The 19,271-nt window shown below is 38.9% G+C and overlaps 1 protein-coding gene across 1 annotated transcript in view; it reads right to left on the bottom strand.

The window, feature by feature from the left end:
* Positions 1 to 19,271, bottom strand: part of PDE11A (phosphodiesterase 11A) — a gene marked incomplete at both ends in the record, with an annotated part of 132,678 nt that overhangs the window by 13,776 nt on the left and 99,631 nt on the right. The window contains 6 exons of the mRNA XM_080346496.1: positions 1,686 to 1,760; positions 4,682 to 4,745; positions 6,118 to 6,195; positions 10,459 to 10,559; positions 13,636 to 13,726; positions 16,743 to 16,852. Of these exons, the coding sequence (XP_080202622.1) occupies positions 1,686 to 1,760; positions 4,682 to 4,745; positions 6,118 to 6,195; positions 10,459 to 10,559; positions 13,636 to 13,726; positions 16,743 to 16,852 (519 nt within the window). The remainder of the gene's footprint in view (positions 1 to 1,685; positions 1,761 to 4,681; positions 4,746 to 6,117; positions 6,196 to 10,458; positions 10,560 to 13,635; positions 13,727 to 16,742; positions 16,853 to 19,271) is intronic.

Here is a 19,271-nt window from a genome sequence, read left to right as displayed (position 1 = left end):
ATGTAAAGTAGATACCTTGGAGCAGAAATTTCCCTTTTCTCACAGGGGCTTTTCCAGCTCTGCAAAATGACCAGTGATGGATCTGGGCTCCCTCCCTCCCTCCCAGTTATAGACCCTTTCTGCAGAACCAGCCATGCCTGTGAATCCAAAGGGCGAGGAACCAACAGATTCATTTTGGGAGCAGTTATCAGTTTGTCCCTCTAGAAGCAGCCTAATTCACTGCTCACTGCACTCCCCAGCGAAGAAGTTATAGAGGTCAAAGCTGACGTTTAAGAGGCTCAATTATTGGCTGAAAGGAGATGGAAGAAACTGAGTTCTGCAGAGCCTGAATGTGAGTTGAGTTTCCTCCATACTCTGTCTGAGATTACTTGGGTCCATCAGCTTTCTGCCTACAGAATTGTAATCCTCTTTCTAGTGACCCATCTGCACCATTTACTGAATGCCTTTTTTTTTAAACTGTCTGAACATGCCAAGTTTTAAATCATTCTGTGGTTTTTTTTTTTTTTTTTGTTGTTGTTGGTTTTTGTTTGTTTGTTTGTTTTTCCCCTATGTAAAGTCTGTTCTTATTCTGGGCCCATCTCCTCAAAGTTGATGTCTCCTGAGAAAACCTACTTTCCTTCTTTACCTTCTAGAGCAGTGATGTCAAAGACATTTTCACCAGGGGCCACATCAGCCTCGCGGTTGCCTTCAAAGGGCCGAATGTAATTTTAGGACTGAATAAATGTAAGAATAGTTACATTATATCCGTATTTTATGGAATGGCAGTTGCAGTTTTTCAGGCCTAGATTTGGTCTCAGAACTGTGGACTATAGCTACCATTTTTTTTTGAGAAGATGTACCCACACAACTACTATAGGGGAGAAATCCATTAATGTCCCAACCTCTGACTGTACACTAAGTGAAAAGCCATTTATTGTATCTGAGCACTATTTACTACAAACTTTTTAACTTCATTGACTTCATTCCATTACCACAGGCTCATGTGTGAGTACTGTCAAAGTGAGAACAAGTCTGAGTCACTGGAATGGTTTTCTTATTTCTGGAAGCATAAGCATATTTGTGAATGGCTTCTAAGTTGAATTGTTTAGAATACTTTCTGTTCCCCTTCACCTGTTGCCTCCAGACAATGGCTTGTCAACGTTCTGAGGTATCTACCCCATGTAACACTTTCTCTTCAAATTGCTCACTGAAAATCTTTATGGAACCTTTTTTCTTAGTTCTTGTTTGACACTTTATATCCATCTGCCTGTATTCCACTCAATACCAATTTATTCTTTCAATCACAGTATTATATTTAGTTATATACCTATAGAAATGGTTTTCAGCATTTGATAAATCAGTTAAAACAGGTAGCTGCAGCATAAAGTAGATCTGACAATTTTGATTTTAATAAGTAGCTGATGATTTTTTTATTTGAATACTGTATATTAAACCCAATACCTGTTGCTTAAAAAACCTTGGGAATAGGTACAGAAAATGGAGAAAAGACTCAATGCAAAAGGAAATGAGTTGAACGAAGAACTTTCCTATATGGCTCTAAATGCATGTTCTTATTGGACAGAGCCTTCATCTATTCCAAAATTTTTCTTTACATACAAAATTCAGTTAGTTTTTCTGAATGAACCCAATTATATTTTCTTACCCTATTCAAGTTAGTAACTATTTCAGATGTTATAAAAACTTACTGAAGGGGTGAGTTTGAGTTCAGATCTTTCTCTGTCTCCTTGTTCAAAGAACTCACTGGTTACCAGCTCAGCCGCCTAAAATATAAACCATGATAAAGATTAGGTTTCTGGCTACATAATTTTTAGGGTAATTAGTTCTTGCTCAGACCATGAGTTCAGCCTTAACAGTGCTTAACTGTAAAGAAGTTAATAGCCCCGTGTATATGACTAATGGCACATGTTTGCATAGTTTTCAGGACTGGACATAGAGCAGTATAAAGAGCCATAACCAACAATCGACACACTCACCCCTTCCTGATGGGGAGCTGACAGGGGGATTACATTGCAATGTCGAGGTAGAACTCAGTGCAGATATATGCAACTTACTCAACTATTAAGAACAGAACAGAACATTATAGCTTCTTGTTGGCATCCACAATTGTGTCTGTAAAAATGCTTTGTAAAATGTGCAAGAGGTCTCTGGGTATTTACAGGCTGTTGCCCTACATAAACAACTTCACTTGTCAAAAACAACCAATGACCTCTGTTGTCTTAATTTAATGTGAAATCATGAAGGCTTTTTTCCCCATGACTGTCATCACTATAGGATCTGAATATGAACTCAGATTCTGATTATCATATTGAATCAGAATCAAACTGGTGGGCTGGAAGTTTTTCTGACTTATGGGAATGAGGATGTTCTATTCACAGCAGAGGTTTTTGCTTCTCAGAAAAACACAAGTTTTAAAACCAAAATCAGTTATGGTAACGACAGGAGTTTTAGGAAAGTCAAACAGTGAGCAATCCTCATATAGTAAGTAGCCTTTACGTACTGTCCTCTTCTCATGTGTGGGGCTTTGAAGGCAGGCACATGTGACATTTCAGATGCAAAAAAAGAGGAAACTAATCTGAAGATGTCATACAGTCCTTAAAACTCCTGTCACACCTGCTTATTGTTTTCAAGGTGGGAAGTGATTTCATAACACCAAGACACAAGAGCATGAACTAAGGACAGAACCTGCACTTCATAAAATCTCAAAATTTCTTGCTCTAGCAACTGCATGGTAGCTAATATTCACAAATCCTAAGCTTGTTACAGTTGAAATAAGGAGTACCAAAATAAATTGGAAGTAGGTGAAGTGATGTTATAAAGTACTCTTAAATCTTGAGCCAGGCTATCACACAGTTTAGGACTTTGCAATGTATATGATCCCAGTGCACTAATAAAATTCTGGATCAATACTCCAGAGAGAGGAATAATTTAACAACTTAGCAGCAATTAAGGGTTTGCCAAGTGTATTGTATAAATATAATCAAGACATAGTCTCACCCCTGTCTCTCACTGCTATTCTGATCCTGTTCTCCTTTGTCACTTTCCCTCTTGTTCGTTTCTATCTTCCTGAATTTTGCCTTCTCACATGTAGCCTTTATTCCTTCTGATTAATATATTTTAGTCTCTTTCTCTGTCCCTTTTCAAGGTTTTTTTCCTTTTAGTACAGTTGAGGTCCAGCTATTCCCTGTTTTCCCTCTGTGGACTTATTAGCCTCTCTGCTCACCCGAGTAATGTTTCAATCAATCCCAGACTGGATTTTTCAATATAAAGTAAACCTATACACTAGGCTGCAGGGGAGTTTTCACCTGCAGACCTCAAGAGTGATAAGGATAAAAAAACCAGTTTGCCAGAGACTTCAGCACTAATTCAGCATCACAGCATAAAGATTGACAACATGGGAAACAGACCCTACCTGACATTTTGGCTGTTAAAGAAAATGGAGAAGCTAACTGGGTTAAAGAGGAAAAATGAGGAGGGATTTCACACACCACAGCTGTGGCTGGTGGCACTGAAAAATCTTGTGACTCATTTTCCCTCTGCAGGATATGAGCAACCTCCCTGATTTCCATGCGAGGTGGCTGTATTCTGGCCAAGTAGAGCAACAGCCTTAGGAGGACTATTGCCATAGCCTGCTTATAAAAGAAAAAAAGATAATCTGACAAAAGTGCAAGCTGAGCTGAAGGCCTCACCACATGTATGTGTTTTTACTAAGTTAATGTGCATGTAACGTTTTTAGGTCCCTTTCAGCTTCTGTTGCTTCCTTGTCCTTCTCCAAGACATCTGGCTGTTCCTGCCTCACTAAATCTGTGGTCCAGCCACCACTTTGCTGTTAAGCCAATCCAACTCTCTTCTCCAGGTGCTCAGCCACACTCAGCTGTGCTGGGCCATTTCCTATTCACTTCTTGATGCTGTATATTCCTCCAAACTCCTGTCCAGCCTGCCTTCTAACAGCTTGTTCTGGGCCTCAGTAAAGGACGGAGGATTTATAAGCATGGATACAGGAGATATTAAAGATGGATGCTGAGTAAGGAAAGATGCCTAGAAGAGGGAAAATCACATGGCAAAGGACAAGACTTTTGGGACAAGTTGCTTTCTCACATTCTAATTGTTTGTTAATGCTGGACCCAAGTTTTATGTATATTTCTAAAGAACCTACTCAGGTGCAGAAGCTTGAAATTTGTTTGTTTCTAAGTACAGGATGCTAAAAGTGGCTCTACACTACACCTGGAGTTTTTTCTATCAGTGTTGAGAAAATGAACATCCTTATTGTATATTCTGAAGATTTTATGTTAATCAAAGTTTGCAGATCATCTGCCGGTATTTTTGATTTAGAGAAGATTCGGCCGCTGCCAAGGAAAACTTTGGGACAAAACAAGTAAGCACAGCTTATGCTAACACTTTTTTATTTTTTTTGCTTAATCCATCAATTTTTTTTTATATGGATTTAAAAGGTTAATAAGAGGAGAGGTTGTAAAGCCAGATCTCTTCAGGTACCTACACGCTGCTCGCCAGCATGGAAAGATTATGCAATAAACCAGTTTTTGGAGAAACCCCCTGCTATTTTTTTATAGCATTAATACCACTGTAAATTGATTCCGGTTTTGGTCCCTTGTAAGCTGGGGCCCTGGGAATATTGTCCTGCCAGTCCCGCCTCCTCCCAGCCCTGCTATTAATCATGACTTGCCTGTCTTGAAATCTCCCACGGTTTGGTCACAGCTCCAAGGTCACAGGCTGTCATTAGCATTGATCTGAAAACCAGAAATGAACAATACCAGCTGAATAAAGCTTTGTTGGATTTCTACATAACTCTGCTCTGGATGCATAAATAAATAATACATATATAAAATGTCAGCCTTGGCACCTTCTTTTCCTCTCCAAAAGAATGACATGTTTGAAATCTCAGCCATCAGCATGGCTTTTACATCACAATTGAGCCTAGGAAGCCTAATGTGTTGCAGACTATGAATTTTGGTCTTGTGCATTGTACACTAGAAAAGAAATGATATTGGAATGGAATAACTGCTAATTTTGCTATACTTCTAATGCTACTTACATGAATACCTATAATATAATAGAAAACATGTGCTTCACATGATATAGGTAAGGATATTATTACATAAGAACACCTGCAAACTGGGTTAATTTATATGCCTATTTGCAAGTGACTGCTGTAGCAGGAGAACCTATAATCACAGGAGGCATCCCAGACACTGTTTAAGCAGTTTCTACTGCTCATCTACAATAAAAATATAAGATTTACTATGAGCTATACTGTTCCACTGTAGTTTAATACCTAGCTACGACCATGTTTTATATGCATTAGGAGAAAGAAACCATTCAGCTGTAGAAAGCGTTTATGTACAGTACATGATGCAGATAAAAGTCTAAGAAAGTTTAATTGAAGAACAAGGACACTGAAAATGAAGCATCAAATATATTGCCTGGATCTAAAATTAGGAATGGGTGAAATGATATGGAAAATAGAAAATGACTGATATTTTGGTCAAGAGACCAAAAGGAAAAAGAATTTTAATGAAATTTCAGATAAAATGAGACATAATCAGGCATGCATATGCAAATGCACACATTTTGCTGCCTCAAAAGCATGGTGTACTCAAACCACCCACAATGTCTGAGGTTTTCAACAGGATGCAAGCTCAGAGCATTCGTGAGGGCTGAAAGAGTACTGTGGATCTGCAAATTCCCAGGTACAGACTAGGAGAGCAGAGAAGCATGGCCACTGAAAGAAAGCAGCTGAGAGGAGGAGGGAACAGGGAACAGACAAGAAAGACCTTTGTGCCCTAAGGCAGAATATTGATGCTTTCTGGAGAAAGAGCAGAAGGGCTGAGCGGTAGCTGGCGGGGCTGGGAGGAAGGGAAGAAAACGTGGCAGAGTGTGAAGGCAGAACAGGAATGGAGAAGGTGAGGTCACGCTGATTACAACCCTGCTGTTTGGTAATGTTTAGAAACCGTACCGTATATTTTACATCATGGATCAGACGTTTTAAACAAGCTACTTTTTCTTATTACTCTAAGTCTTCACTCCATGATATCTGAAATTCCTTAAACAAATACGGGTACACTTTAAAATAACCAGAAAGCAAGAAATAGTAGTGCTCACCGAAATATTTCTCGGTGGTTTTTTATATTCCAATCATAACCACCTTTACCGACAAGTTCAAAAAACTCGGTCCTTCTCCTGGAACAAAACAGATTATCAGAGAAGGAAACAAGACACTTGGAGGGCAGCACTGCAGTGGAAGCACAGTTCTCTGGATGATACGAAACCATTGCGCCTCATGTATTATTGTTAAAGTCGTTACACTGACAGTCCATTTAAGCGAAGCATACTAATTTCCGAACATGTTCTATAAATGTCTGTTATCAATGTCAGAGCTGTCTAGTAAAAGCAATATTGTATTTATGGTCTTTGCAGATAAGGAAATAAATGGTACCAAAATGTTCAGTCTTCCATGGAAGCATGAAATGTTCAGCGGCAGCAGAGGACAGACAGACAATAGAAACACCCCTGAAACAGATACACACTTCTGTCTACTTGTCCTTGCAAAATAATCTTTTACTTCTGGATCCTGAAGGGTTTTTTAGAGATGTGCAATTCCTGTTATTTCCAGCACACAGAACAATGAGACACAGGAGCTGCAGATGTCTCAAGTTAGTAGTTCTTATTGACTAGAAACTAGGTCCCTGTGCTTGGTCCTGTGCTTTGTCTGCTGCAATATTTTACCTGTGTCCTCAGAGATGGACAAAACATGAGCCAGAACATGTTAATGCTTGGCTGTTGCCTTTAAGTATCAAAATTCTGAGCGATCGTAGTCTGTGATTTTTTTATGGCACTAAGACTTTGAGCAGCTCTTACGGCACGCAGCGTACACTACAATATCAGACAGATCCTGCCCCAGATATAGCAGAAGTTGAGATATAAAAATATGTAACAACTTGCCCAGGGTGACACAACATATTAACCTGGAAAGCAAATACTTGTGTTCTGAGTGACAGTCCAGTGTCCCCTCTCATGGGAAGCTGTGCTGTTTCTTTGTCAGGTGGAAGTGTACTTAGATGCCCCAACAGGAGGGAGTTTGGAAAGCCTTTTCTACATTTACCTCAGCTAGACAGAAATTTTGAACAGTTATTGTTGAAAGCACAATACTACCTGACAGCAGGCAGTACAGGTTCTGCACACGAGGAGATGCACACTTCCAGGAACATTGCCCTTGATCAATGGACAGAATTTTACGTGGGGCATGTTGCATTATTCTGGTCCCTGACAGCCATGCATTATAGACTAGTCACTCCTACTATAGGGCCTTTTCTAGAATGGATTTCATGACAGCAGCTAGAGCAGGGAGATACAAGGACAATGTGATGATATCTAATCCCTTATGTTTCATGAAATAAAAGAGTTTCAGGTTTCCTAATCTGCTGGGACAATGCAAAGTCACGCATGCAGAAAAGAAAATTCAGTTCTTTCACACAGTCATAGCATCATGGCCCCAGTGGAAACAAATATTGCAATGAAGAAAATTTTAATGCCAATAGTAGTTGGCACATAAACCTTAAACCAGCCTAATCCTGAGCAGCTCATCAACAACTACATATTCTATTAAGAAAGTAAGCAGTGGATTTTTGCATCCTGTATTTGAGTGTAAAATTTGGTAATGATTTCCGTTTGACATATTGAATATCCTGAGCAGTTCTTAAATGACTACAGTATGTTACTGGACAAAAAACAGGCAAGAATGTTTAAAGCTGAAGGCGCAGGAAGATTACATCCAAGAAGCCTCAAACATTCAAATGTAAAATATAGAGATCCATAAACAGTAACTGAAAATCTGAGTCTCAAGGCCTTATGTTAATCTGAAAACTTTAAAATAAGAATTTTCTTTGAAATCCATTTTAATGGATCCAGAAGTAGTAGTTGAACTTCACAGAGAATTTCTAGTGTAGGAAGGTGTCACCCTGAGGAAAGCAGCACATGGAAGGAAACAATTTAGTGTTTCCTACCAGTTGCTTATGCATGGTATCTAAAACAAAGAGATTTGCTATTATTAAGCAAACACAATACGCCAGGATTTCAGAAATAAACAGTATGACAACAATTTTACAATGTCTTTGAGTAACATTGACACTGGTTGTATTTTGCCTGGAAGGGAAAGTTGTCTCGCTATATATAGCAAATCCAGATGCTCTACAGCCCAGTGGCTCAAGACATCATTTGAGTGAATTTCCATAAACTTTATTTTGGCTCTACACTTTTGTTTGTTGTATTATCTACAAACATCATTATCTGGAATTATCCACTGAAATCAAGTATATTTTTTGTCTGATCTTTTACTGAAAGGCATCTTTTTGTTTGTTTGTAGAAAAGTAGTGCCTTGAGTAGGTTGTAAAGCCTTGCTCTGCCTGGAGTTTTGTTGCTGTTTTGCTAGTTGGACTTCGTGATCATTAGGTTTAGGTATTCTAAGAATACTGATATGAGAATTTCCTGCTCTACAAATATATCGAAGGCATAGCAAACTGAAAAAACACTAGTTAGGTACTTGTGCAGAAACATCTGTTCACAGAGGGTGACTTTAAGAAGTGTAAATCATCAACGTTTCCAGGGAGTGATTTTCAGGCACTTTTGGAAGTAAAGTAGCATAACAACTACCTGATTAATGAATCCTAATAACACAAGAGGAAAAGATAACTTATTTGCAGGCTTCTGAGTAGAGAGGCCTCGTTTTCTGAAAGTTTTCTGATTCAGGTAGCACACAAAAACCAATTATGCAAGCAGGGAAGAATAATCTTGAAATTCAGCTGATGTCCCTTTTTGGACGTTATTTCTCTGCATTAAAACTAGAAAGACAACTGGACTGTGTAGTTTTTCAAGCTAAGGCAGGCAGGGAAGAGAGCTGGGCCTGGGCTCCCTCCCGGCCAGGGCAGCTGCCTGCCCGCCCCTGCCACTCGCCCCTGCCACTCGCCTCTGCCACTCGCCCCTGCCACTCGCCTCTGCCTTGCCAGCACAGAACAGTTCTGCAGCACTTGCTATTTGTGGTGACACAGGAGAACTCGTACTGACACATCCCTGTGCTCCCTGTATCTCAGACCTGTCAGCAGCTTCCCACAGATATCAAGGGATCCGAACAGACAGCTACTCAAAGAGTGTGGCTTGAAAGGGTTTATTTGTCTGCTCAGGGTTTTCATGTTGGGAAGCACTAATTTCTTCAAGGACTAATCTTTAGAAGTTATTTATAATGAAACTATTCATTAAAATCCTTTCTTAATAAAACTATGCTGAGAATACACTTGCAGGAAACAAACAATATCAGCGTTGGCCACTGTCAGGACTGTTTAGAAACAGCCCTTTGCACAGTGACCAAATACTGAGGGGAAAAAAGACAAAGCAATATTGCAAAACCCCAGTTAGTATTTTTACAATTAACAGCTAAAGATACAACGTTGATATAGATAGTTGGACAGTTTCAGGGTAAAGACTTTGCCTGAAGTTTTCTAGAAACTTGGTTTGCTATCAACCATCAGTACAAAGGAGGGGTGGAATCCAGGTATATCACCCTAAGAAAAACATTACTAAATGCTACCTGAGCACCATATGGGACAGGATGCTAATCGACATCAAACAAAAATTCCTAAGGATGAAATATAAAAGGCTGGGAAGGCAGTACGCTGAAACTGCACATCCTACAGCACTTCTCTCTGTCAGTCAGACACAGGCATGTGCTGGAGAAGGCGACGTCAAAAGCGCGATGTGATGGTGACACCACGACTCCTCTGACTACACACATGCTCCCACACATCTTGCTGGGAAAAGCTTGGAAATAATGAATAGTATTTGAAAAACGAAATAGCACCAACTTGAAGGTTGCTTAGAGATTTGATTTGCAAACAAGGGAAAGGATGAAAACTGGATGTGAGAGATCCTATTACGCTTCTCTCAAGTTAAGCTTTTTAAGACTTATTCTCATCGTATGCAAATTGGCAGAATTTGCCTTCAAAGAACCAAGGTGTATGCTTTCATTACCTCTGCAACTGGGTCTGTAACGAAATATAGTATTTTCCAGTATACACGTTTAGAAGCTCTGAAATGGTGGAGAATAATTCTAAAATGTCATGGATTTTCTACATGCCTGAAGAAATTATCACAGAGGGGACAGAAGAATTACGGGACTGAGCTGTAACTGATTCCTGGGATCACTTTGAACTATAAGCCTAGGATTTCACTTGCTTTTTGTTGATACAGACATGTTACACATTAAAGCAAAACTTACTTGGACACTTGAGATATTTCTATTAACCTGAGATATACTAAGTATTAAACTAAATCTCTTCAAGCGTAGCTAAACACTGATTTCTCATATTATATATCCTTATTGGTATTTAATAGGTCATTAGAGTAAGTTCTTTGAATTTTCATTTGTCAAATACAAGAAATGTCAATACTTACTCAAAATACAGAGTGAGGTCTGTTGCCAATATCGATTGCTTTAGAAGCTGCATAAGGTCACTGTAGTCCTTAGAGGACAAGTTAGAAAAGATGTTGTGACCCTATAATGAAAGAGATAAAAGAGGTAAAGGGCTAGCAATCAATATAGTTTTTTAAAAGGTTTTATAACTCTTTAAGTCTACTGTTTCCCTGTAACAGAGGCATTTTCTGATTCATGGCAAAACTACGACAAAATAATAATGTTAATACTGCTGAGATTACATCGGGGTGGAAGAGTTGATGACTGTAATCAAGCACCTGGGTTGTTTTTCTAAACTCTGCTGAAATTATGGCCTCTTGAGTAAAGATTTACTCCTTGCTCTGACCCTGCACAGACTCAGTTTATGGGGAAAAACTATGGATACATCTCAATCTTTCCTCTTATTAAATGTTTGGGGAACTGTGCATTGCAGCTTTTGAGTTGTGCTCCTAATAGATTTATCTGTGCTGCTGCTTGCAGGCACACAAACTGCTGTTAGAGCAGTCAGAGACACTAAATCAGAGTTTCATTCAAAAGAGCCCATTTGCTCACTCTGCCCATTACTGCGTTGTCTTACAGTCTATAGCAGCATTCCCTATGCGGGCTAAAGAACCACAACTTTATGCAGTTTAAATGCCCTTTATAAGCCCAATAGGCTACTTTAGAGGGGATCATGGATTAAGAATTTGAAAGGTGCTCCGCAGCCAGAATGAAAGGCAACAAATTATTTAATATTGCTATTTGAGAGCGGGAAGGTCTTTTTGTCACTGAATTTCTGACAACTAGGAGGGACAGAGATCTTATAACTTCTCTATGAAATCCTAGAGAAAATAAGCTGAAAGAAACAAAATTAATAGAAAATCCTAAATGTGTTTTTTTGTGACATCAGACACATATAACTAAATTAACATAAAGGAAAGTACGACACTTATTTCCTAATCACCTATAGAAATAGGTTCTTGCTAAACAGTCTTATTTTGGTGGTATTTAGCACTGTAATGCACACATTCAGTATGCACTGCCATCTGCTGTTTAGGAAGATTAAAATGCCCTTAAAACCAAGAATTTTCCAGCAACTGGATTGTTATAACCACGATGGTCTGAGGACATAAAGAAGATAAAGTCTGGAGGTAGGGATGGCATTTTTTTAATAGATCAACTAATTCTTGGACTAAAAAAAAAATAATTATATGCCATACATAAAAGATGGTCTGCTCTGTGAAAATGAAATTATTGTTTCTTTTCAGCTCAATATTGAGAAGGATTTGAGAATCTAAAGCTTATTTACAAAAAACAATTTTTAAACCAAAGCACTCAAAGGAAAATAAAGCAAAATGTACCAGGAAATAACAGTCCTTACAAGAAGGTTAATTTACCAAGTTGTCTGTTATTCTATAATATCTGTTGCCTTTCTGACGTGTTTCATGGTGTATAAACCTGTGTCACTATAAAGCACAAGATCACTTATAATGAGTTTATCATGTCAAGAGTAAAGGATAAATAGCTCCTTTGTCCAACAAGTATAAAAATCTAAAGAAATAATACAATATACTATTTTTCCTTCTAGACAGCAATGACAGATGAGAATATGAACATTAGTGGATAGGATATAATCTAATTTCATCCTATTTGAGATTCACCAGCACTGCTCAGCTGGTGAAAGGTGGTTTATCTTTAAGCAGGCTGAAGAATCCAAATCTGCATTTATTCCAAACTAAGTGGTGTTTGTTCCATTAACAAACAATATCTAGTGGATAAAAATCCCGTAGGATTAATTTTCTTTCTGGTCTAGAAATGAGGACCTGAAGAATTTGCTTAAACGATCAAAGGGGAGGACTTGCATTTCAAGCAACATTTTACATCTCTGAAACAAGCTGGAGTAGATTCCAAGGAAACAAGTACTTTTTTTTTCATAAATTTAATTATTTTTAAGCTGGAAAAGATAAAGAAAAGCATCTAGACTGACATGGGCTATAAACTTCCACAGAGTTTTTTCCATGTCTTAAGCCTGTCTTCAGAGAGACATTCAGTCATGATGAAGTTTTCAGGAACTAGAGAAATCACTCTTGCCCTGGGAAGCTTGTTCCAGAGGCTGAACAGTCTCATTGATCTAGAAAAAAACCCAAACATTCCCTGTTCTGAATCAGTTTGTTTAACTTTCAAATGCTGCTTTTTCATATGTCTTTCCCTGGTAGTACAAGGAGCCATTAAATTCCTAGTATCACCTTTTAGATAAGCTAGGCTAGGCCAAACAGATGGAGCTGTTTAAATTTCATGCTGGTGCTCTCCTTTCCTATAGCTACTTTTTTAACGTAATGTCAAGAACCTGAACACTGAAGCCACAGTTCCATGACGAATCTCTGTGGCACTGTACAAAGAGGTAAAGCCATCACCCTGTGCCCATTTTATTATGATCACAGGAAATTACCAGATGCTCTTCAGAAATTACTGCAGATCAGCATATGATCTGCAATTGTGCTGCACAAACATTTTTGCTTTTAAATATACTGAATGCACTTTGTAACAACCTATACGTGTAAATTAAGAAAATACATCCATTGCTTTGTAAGGATTGAGTGTTCACCCTTCTACTTTTCTCACTTACTACATCTCAGGTGGTGCATGCTGCACACTTATGCAGAAGATATTTTAGGCAATAACTATATCTTTATAGGTATCTGCAAAGCAACTAGTATACTAGCAGCATATTACTACTGTTTAAAAAGAAAAATAATTTAGTAAAATTATGCAAAACCATCATAAAAACACTGCTTACAGAAAGCCTGTCAAAGCAGTTAAATTGGTCCAGTAAAGGATGACTGTGATACTCTGAATGCAACACCTGTGGGGAAAGGGAAGAGCCTGTTTCATATACCTAGAAGCCATGGAGCAGGATACACGTAAGAATACTGAGAAAAGCTGACAATGTGATTAGGATTTGTTCCTCCTTGCCCCTGGCTGATTGAGACAAATATAATCTCTGGGCTCTATGATCAGCATTTGTAGCTGTTTAATTTTGTGCTAGTTGTGACCTTTGTGGTAACCAATAAATAATTCCTCAAGGAGAGGGCATCAAAAAGGTACCGTGTGTGATATTCCCTTTCCCAGCTGAAACTGCCCAACAGCTTACAGTGAGATTAATAGTCATGCTTTTGTACCTCACTTTGGAGAATCATGACAGCATGATTGAAATGGTGGTGCTCCAAGGTAGCAGAGGTGCCGTAGAGCTGAGCTAAGGCTGATCCGCTCCTGAAACAGAACACATGGAGTCAACAAATACTGATCATCTGCTTACGAAGCAGGTTTCAGAGACAATTTAAGAACGAAAGCATGTAGCCACAGTCTCCCTTCTCCACTTCAGCAAGCATACTTCAGTTGACAAGATCAAAATACTAATTTAAAGCCAGATACAAGGCATTTATGTTCCAGATCTTGCTAAATATCATCAGCTGACTAAAGATTTTCCTAGAACTACATTAAATTTTGTAATGTAACTTTCAAAGTGTGTCAGTGATGCAACAGCACAGGCGCACCACTGTGCCGTAAGGACAAACAGTAATGTCCTTGAGCTAGGACTGGCTGTTCTGCTACTACCTTTTATTTTTAATTCCTAGTAGATGTAAACACAATGGCTTACGATGGATGATTACAAACTCTTTAAAAGAAACCAAAACACAACAACAAAAAAACAACTGCAAAGGCAGTGAGGCTTTGTCTGTAAAATCATGCCCTCAAAAAAATACTAGGGTAAACAAAAAAACACAAGTGAGAGCAGTGGATATGGAAGTAAAGTTAAGCATTCCTCAGAATGTATTTTCTCATCATGTCTATTGTCTAAAACAAAATTATCTTCAAAATGAACAGAGCAGGTGGGCTTTTTAAGTTTAAAGAACAAAAGTCTACAAAATATAATTATGAAATTGTCAAATGTCGAGGGGTGCAGAGAATGAGACTGAATTGTCAGAATAGTCACTCTTCACCATTACTTTACTTCTGGGATCCAGCCTGAAGCAACAAGATGGGTTTTCTTTCCAAAGAACTGAGAATGAGAGATTATGCTAGAGACAAACAGAAAGAGTCTCCTAGGAGCATATACTGTAAAACTGCACTACACTGATATTTAATTATCAGAAGCAGCTATATTAGAGAGAAGGACGTCCAGGAAACATCATCCCTAGAGAACATTGTGCTGAGATAAATAACAGAGCCATTTCCGGCAACTGTGATATTGCCTCCATCATATACCTATTGAACTTTCGTCACACAGAACAGCAGTATTGAATACTGAAGATAAAACAGGAAAGTATGATGCTTCAATTTATGTCAAGTTAGAGGAATAAATCATAGCTGTTGTTATGAAACCCACAGCTTCTGTTTTCAGGGATGTTTTATACATGTGTGGTAATGTTTGTCTTTTGTTAAATGTCTTCAGCAATTTCTTTATGGAGTCATAAAATGGCAGCCTCCTCTTTGTACTCCGTTGTCAAACACCAAGTATAAGTGATAGCAGTGTAATGCTGGAACCTCTACCTTTAACTCAGCCGTCCCTCTGCACAAGAGCAATTGTTGTGTAATGTTACAGTGAGGAAGCGGTTAACTTAATCAGAGCCTAAAACGGTCAGAATGTAAATCTTAGGTCTCGTTTTTGTAAATTAGGAACATAAACATCAATCAGCTGAGCTTCCTTCCCATTTGTCTCGTCTTTTTTGATTCACTTCAAGATTCAGCTACAAAAAGGCATCTAGTGGTGCTTGGTAACCTTTGCACCATGAGCTCTGTCTGTTGAGCACTGCAATTGATTTTCCTTGCTATGGTGATTGAAGATCCAGACAGTGTCATTGTTTCATTCAGACTGTATAGCAACACCAATAGCTCAGGAAATGGCAGCTCAGTGAATATCAGAAACATCAGCGTGAGTGATGTTCATTGAAGCAACTCACTCCCAGAAATGCAGCAGCCCGGGCACACACACACTGCAGCAGCAGAATACTTCTGCAAAATGTAGGGAAAAACAGGCTAACACAACATCAGCCTGTCTTTCCTTGGACAACCATTTGACTACCTCCCCGTCACGCTGAAGGATTAGCAGTAATGCAGAACAGGCAAAGCTGACAATGCATGCTGGGATCTGCAGGACAACAGAGCCTCAAAGTCTCTTATTCTGATTGCAGAGGACCTGGGGAGTTGAGAAAACAACACAGGATTTGGAGGAGTGTCTGTGTCTGACAGCTGTATTTCACAGCTTGGCCAGGATGCTGTCAGGGGACATTTCCTGTTATCCCTGCCTATTCTCTGGAAACACAGATTTTGGAAAGAATTTGACTTTGGTCAGGGGAGTGCCCTTACCATCACAATAGTACCCTCAAACCTTCCACAAACCTGCCTCTGCCTCACTGTGTCTGAGAGCAGCAACCTGGACAGTAAAAATATGTGCAAGTCAAGGCTGCTGAATCAGGTCCTAAGCATTTTAATACAATAAAATTCATTTTTAGAATTGAAAACAATCTGGAGATCAAGATTTCACACAGGTGATGGAAGAATCTGCCTTTGAGCTTCATGTTCTGGTGGGCACTGATCACATCAGGGGTGACCAGCCCAGCCCTGCCCACTGCAGCACGTCACCCAACAGTCTCTGTGTGCCCTGGCATGGGGGGCAGGCCAGGGGGAAGCATTGCAACAGAGGAGGGACCCTGTGTGCTCCACAACTGACGGCTATGGGGTCAGGCAACTACTCCAGCCACCTGCTGCGGACAATATCCATTAGAGCTCCAGCATTGTGGCAACCGTTTCATACTTCGTAAGCCTGGAATTACTTTAAGTATGCTTGCTATACTGGTGTGAAAGTTTTTGTGAAAGCATTATTTCAGTTTTACTTATTTCCTTTTCTTCTTAATAGTTGAACAAGGTTTTGCTTAATGTCATGCATTTATTTCAGCCAGCAAGAACAACCCAGATAGACTGTTTCAGTGTTTCCTAGGTTGAATACCAGAAACAATAATACCTGAGCCCGAAAAGAGCACCAGGTTTTGGCACCACGTTTCAATATGCGGTGTCAGTTCAACAGCCTGATACAAAGGACAAGCCAGCAATTACCCAGAAGAACAGAGAACGATAAAGATGGATAGTCCCTTGCTACATTCAAGAATAGGAACACTTGGCCTTGGCCTAGGAGGCCTGAAATTAATGCTTCATTCTTTATCCCAGTCACCTTTTGCTCTTCTGTGGAAGAAAAACAAATTAAAGTAATAAGAATTAGAAAACTTACTTGGCTTGGAAGGCATTGTTGGTTCCCCTGTGGTCAAGGTCGTGACATAAGCATCCCACAATCAAAGCTAAAATTTCAATTTCAGTTAGAATCTCCTGAAATCCTGCAGTCTGAGGACAGAAAAAAAATAGCAGCTGTAACTATCAGTAGCAAAAGGGATAAGTAATGTTAGTCTATTGAGCAACAGTCAACTTTGTTTTGATACCATGAATGTTTCAGTAAGGAGAAGATAAATGCTTGTCATATTAGATTCCCTGCTGTATGTTAGATGGTTAGCAGAATAGATAACATCCTTGGAGCGATCTGTTGTTATCTCTGTTGCATTTCCAGCATGCCATTTCCCCACTACCCAGAAGGCAAGAAAAGCAAAAAGAGCTGAAAACAAACACCAATAACTACACGCTAATACAGGAACTGGAATTTCATATCAGAAGAATACAAAACAAAACTGATTCCATTTTGATTTATTGTTCAGAGAAGTACTTAGGCAGATTTTCTCCATCCTGAAGTGACCATTGTAGTCAATCCCTACTGTCTGAGATAGCTGAGATGTTAAACGACTTACAAAAGAATCCAGCTAAAATATACTCTATGGAACTATGACAAACTATTAAGAGATGTGTTATCTGGGACACATTAAACGAAGCGGCGTGATTAAAGAGGAAATGTCTCAAATGGCACATTTCTGCTGCAGATACCCACTTGAATTTAGGAGACAATTTTGAAAACTAATGTACTGAAATTCCCCATGAGTAGCCCAGACTAGATACACCTGTGTGAATGAGATTGCTGATCCTAGAAACATTTTTTTGCAACTATACTTTTCCTCATGGATACTTGCCATGGGAGTTTTTGTGCCTGTGCTGCCTCATGTCAGAAAAGAAACACTGCGGTTCCTGCAAACCTCAGGCATCCTGAACAGATCCTGTTTGGAGGAGGTGCTGGAGCCAGCGTGGGGCACCACCTCTCTGGTTCTGTGCTTCTTACCCATGGCAGAAACAACCTGGTTCTTCAGCTCTTCAGAACCGTAAGGCCTATTGCCTGCAAGAATGACTGGCTGAGCTCGAAAATCATAACATTTGTCTTTCCACAGTGCCAGGCTCCAACGACACTCCTCAGTTAGCCACGCAATCTCATTAGTGTGAAAGGAAATTATATAAAAGGAACATAAACCACATTTACACGGGAGGACCAAACCAAGGCTGAACACTAGCAGTGTGTAAGAAATCCTCAATTCCACTGATTTTCAATGGGGCATCATTTCATCCACTGGCAAGGAGAGAGTTAAGTGATCCAAAGACAGTGAGTATCAGTGGGAGTGATGGCCTTACCTGGTAGGAACTTATAGGCCACTCAGAAATACCAGTTAGTTGCTGCAAAACCATGTGAAAACTCTGCTGTTCACCCTGAGGACCACAAATTGTACTTAAATAAATGGACATTCAAATCCAAATAGCCTCAGTTTTCATAGTCTGAAACGTGGCCACAGTTAATACTTAGGCAGTACAGGGAGCCAGACTCCCCCAGGGGCTTGGGAATGCATTTCAGTGGGAACTGAGGAAGTGCAGGACCTGCTACAAAAGCTTTATAATTTTGCTCAAAGTTTACATATCAGAAAAGATGATCAAATATGAGGAAAAAAGATTCCTTTTGTGTAGAATCCACTGTTGTACAGAGTAACTTGAATATGATGAGATTCCTCTGATTTCTACTGACATTGGTTTTTTTAGTTTCAGTAACTGCTACACAGGCAGAGCAAATTCTCTAAAAAATAGTGTCTTCCCTTTTTAACATTGCTCATATATGTTTTTTTACATTGCTCATATATGACAAATAATAATCAAGGTCTATTTTTAAAAAAGGGATTAAAAATAGGTTTGTAACTGACAACATGCCATGCGTCAAGTTTCAATCTAGGGAAAACATTCATGGCTAAGTTAAAACAACTTTTATATTTATAGTTTTATATTATAAAATTGATGCTGTAATAAATATTCTTTAGCATAACACAAGCTTTGATTAAACTCAAAGGTTCAACCTATATTGCAAATGCAGGAAAGCCGATTAAAGAATTAATTAACAGCAGCAATATCTCAAAAATAAATGCAACATTTTATTTAATCAAAAGTCTTGTAATAGAATATGTGAAAGAAATATGGCATATTTCACTTAATAAAAAGCATGTAATTTAAAACAAGCGGGGGATATCTGTTTTGAACATAATGTAAAGAAACAGAGGATTACATTGCCCCGTTTTTTGAATTTACACAGAGAGAAAAAAATACATGGCTATGGACGACAGTGCAGCAAAATTTATTTTCACCAGAAAAGGAATGACCCATAAGTCATGACTGGCAGAGTCTCCAGTGAGTTATGGAGGTCATTCTTCCATGTGAGGAAATGAATTGCATTCATTATACCTTGCCCCACATTTATATGTTTTGTTATTAGCACACCAGATGAGATTTTAATTTTGTACTTCTTACTTGTTCATTTTTACTTTTTGAACGAAGTATCAATGTGAACTGT

Source organism: Nesoenas mayeri (assembly GCF_963082525.1).
Source record: "Nesoenas mayeri genome assembly, chromosome: 6".
In the NCBI taxonomy this organism is placed as follows: Eukaryota; Metazoa; Chordata; class Aves; order Columbiformes; family Columbidae; genus Nesoenas; species Nesoenas mayeri.
Note: the sequence above shows the minus strand (reverse complement) of the source record. Positions and strands in the feature narration are given on the sequence as shown.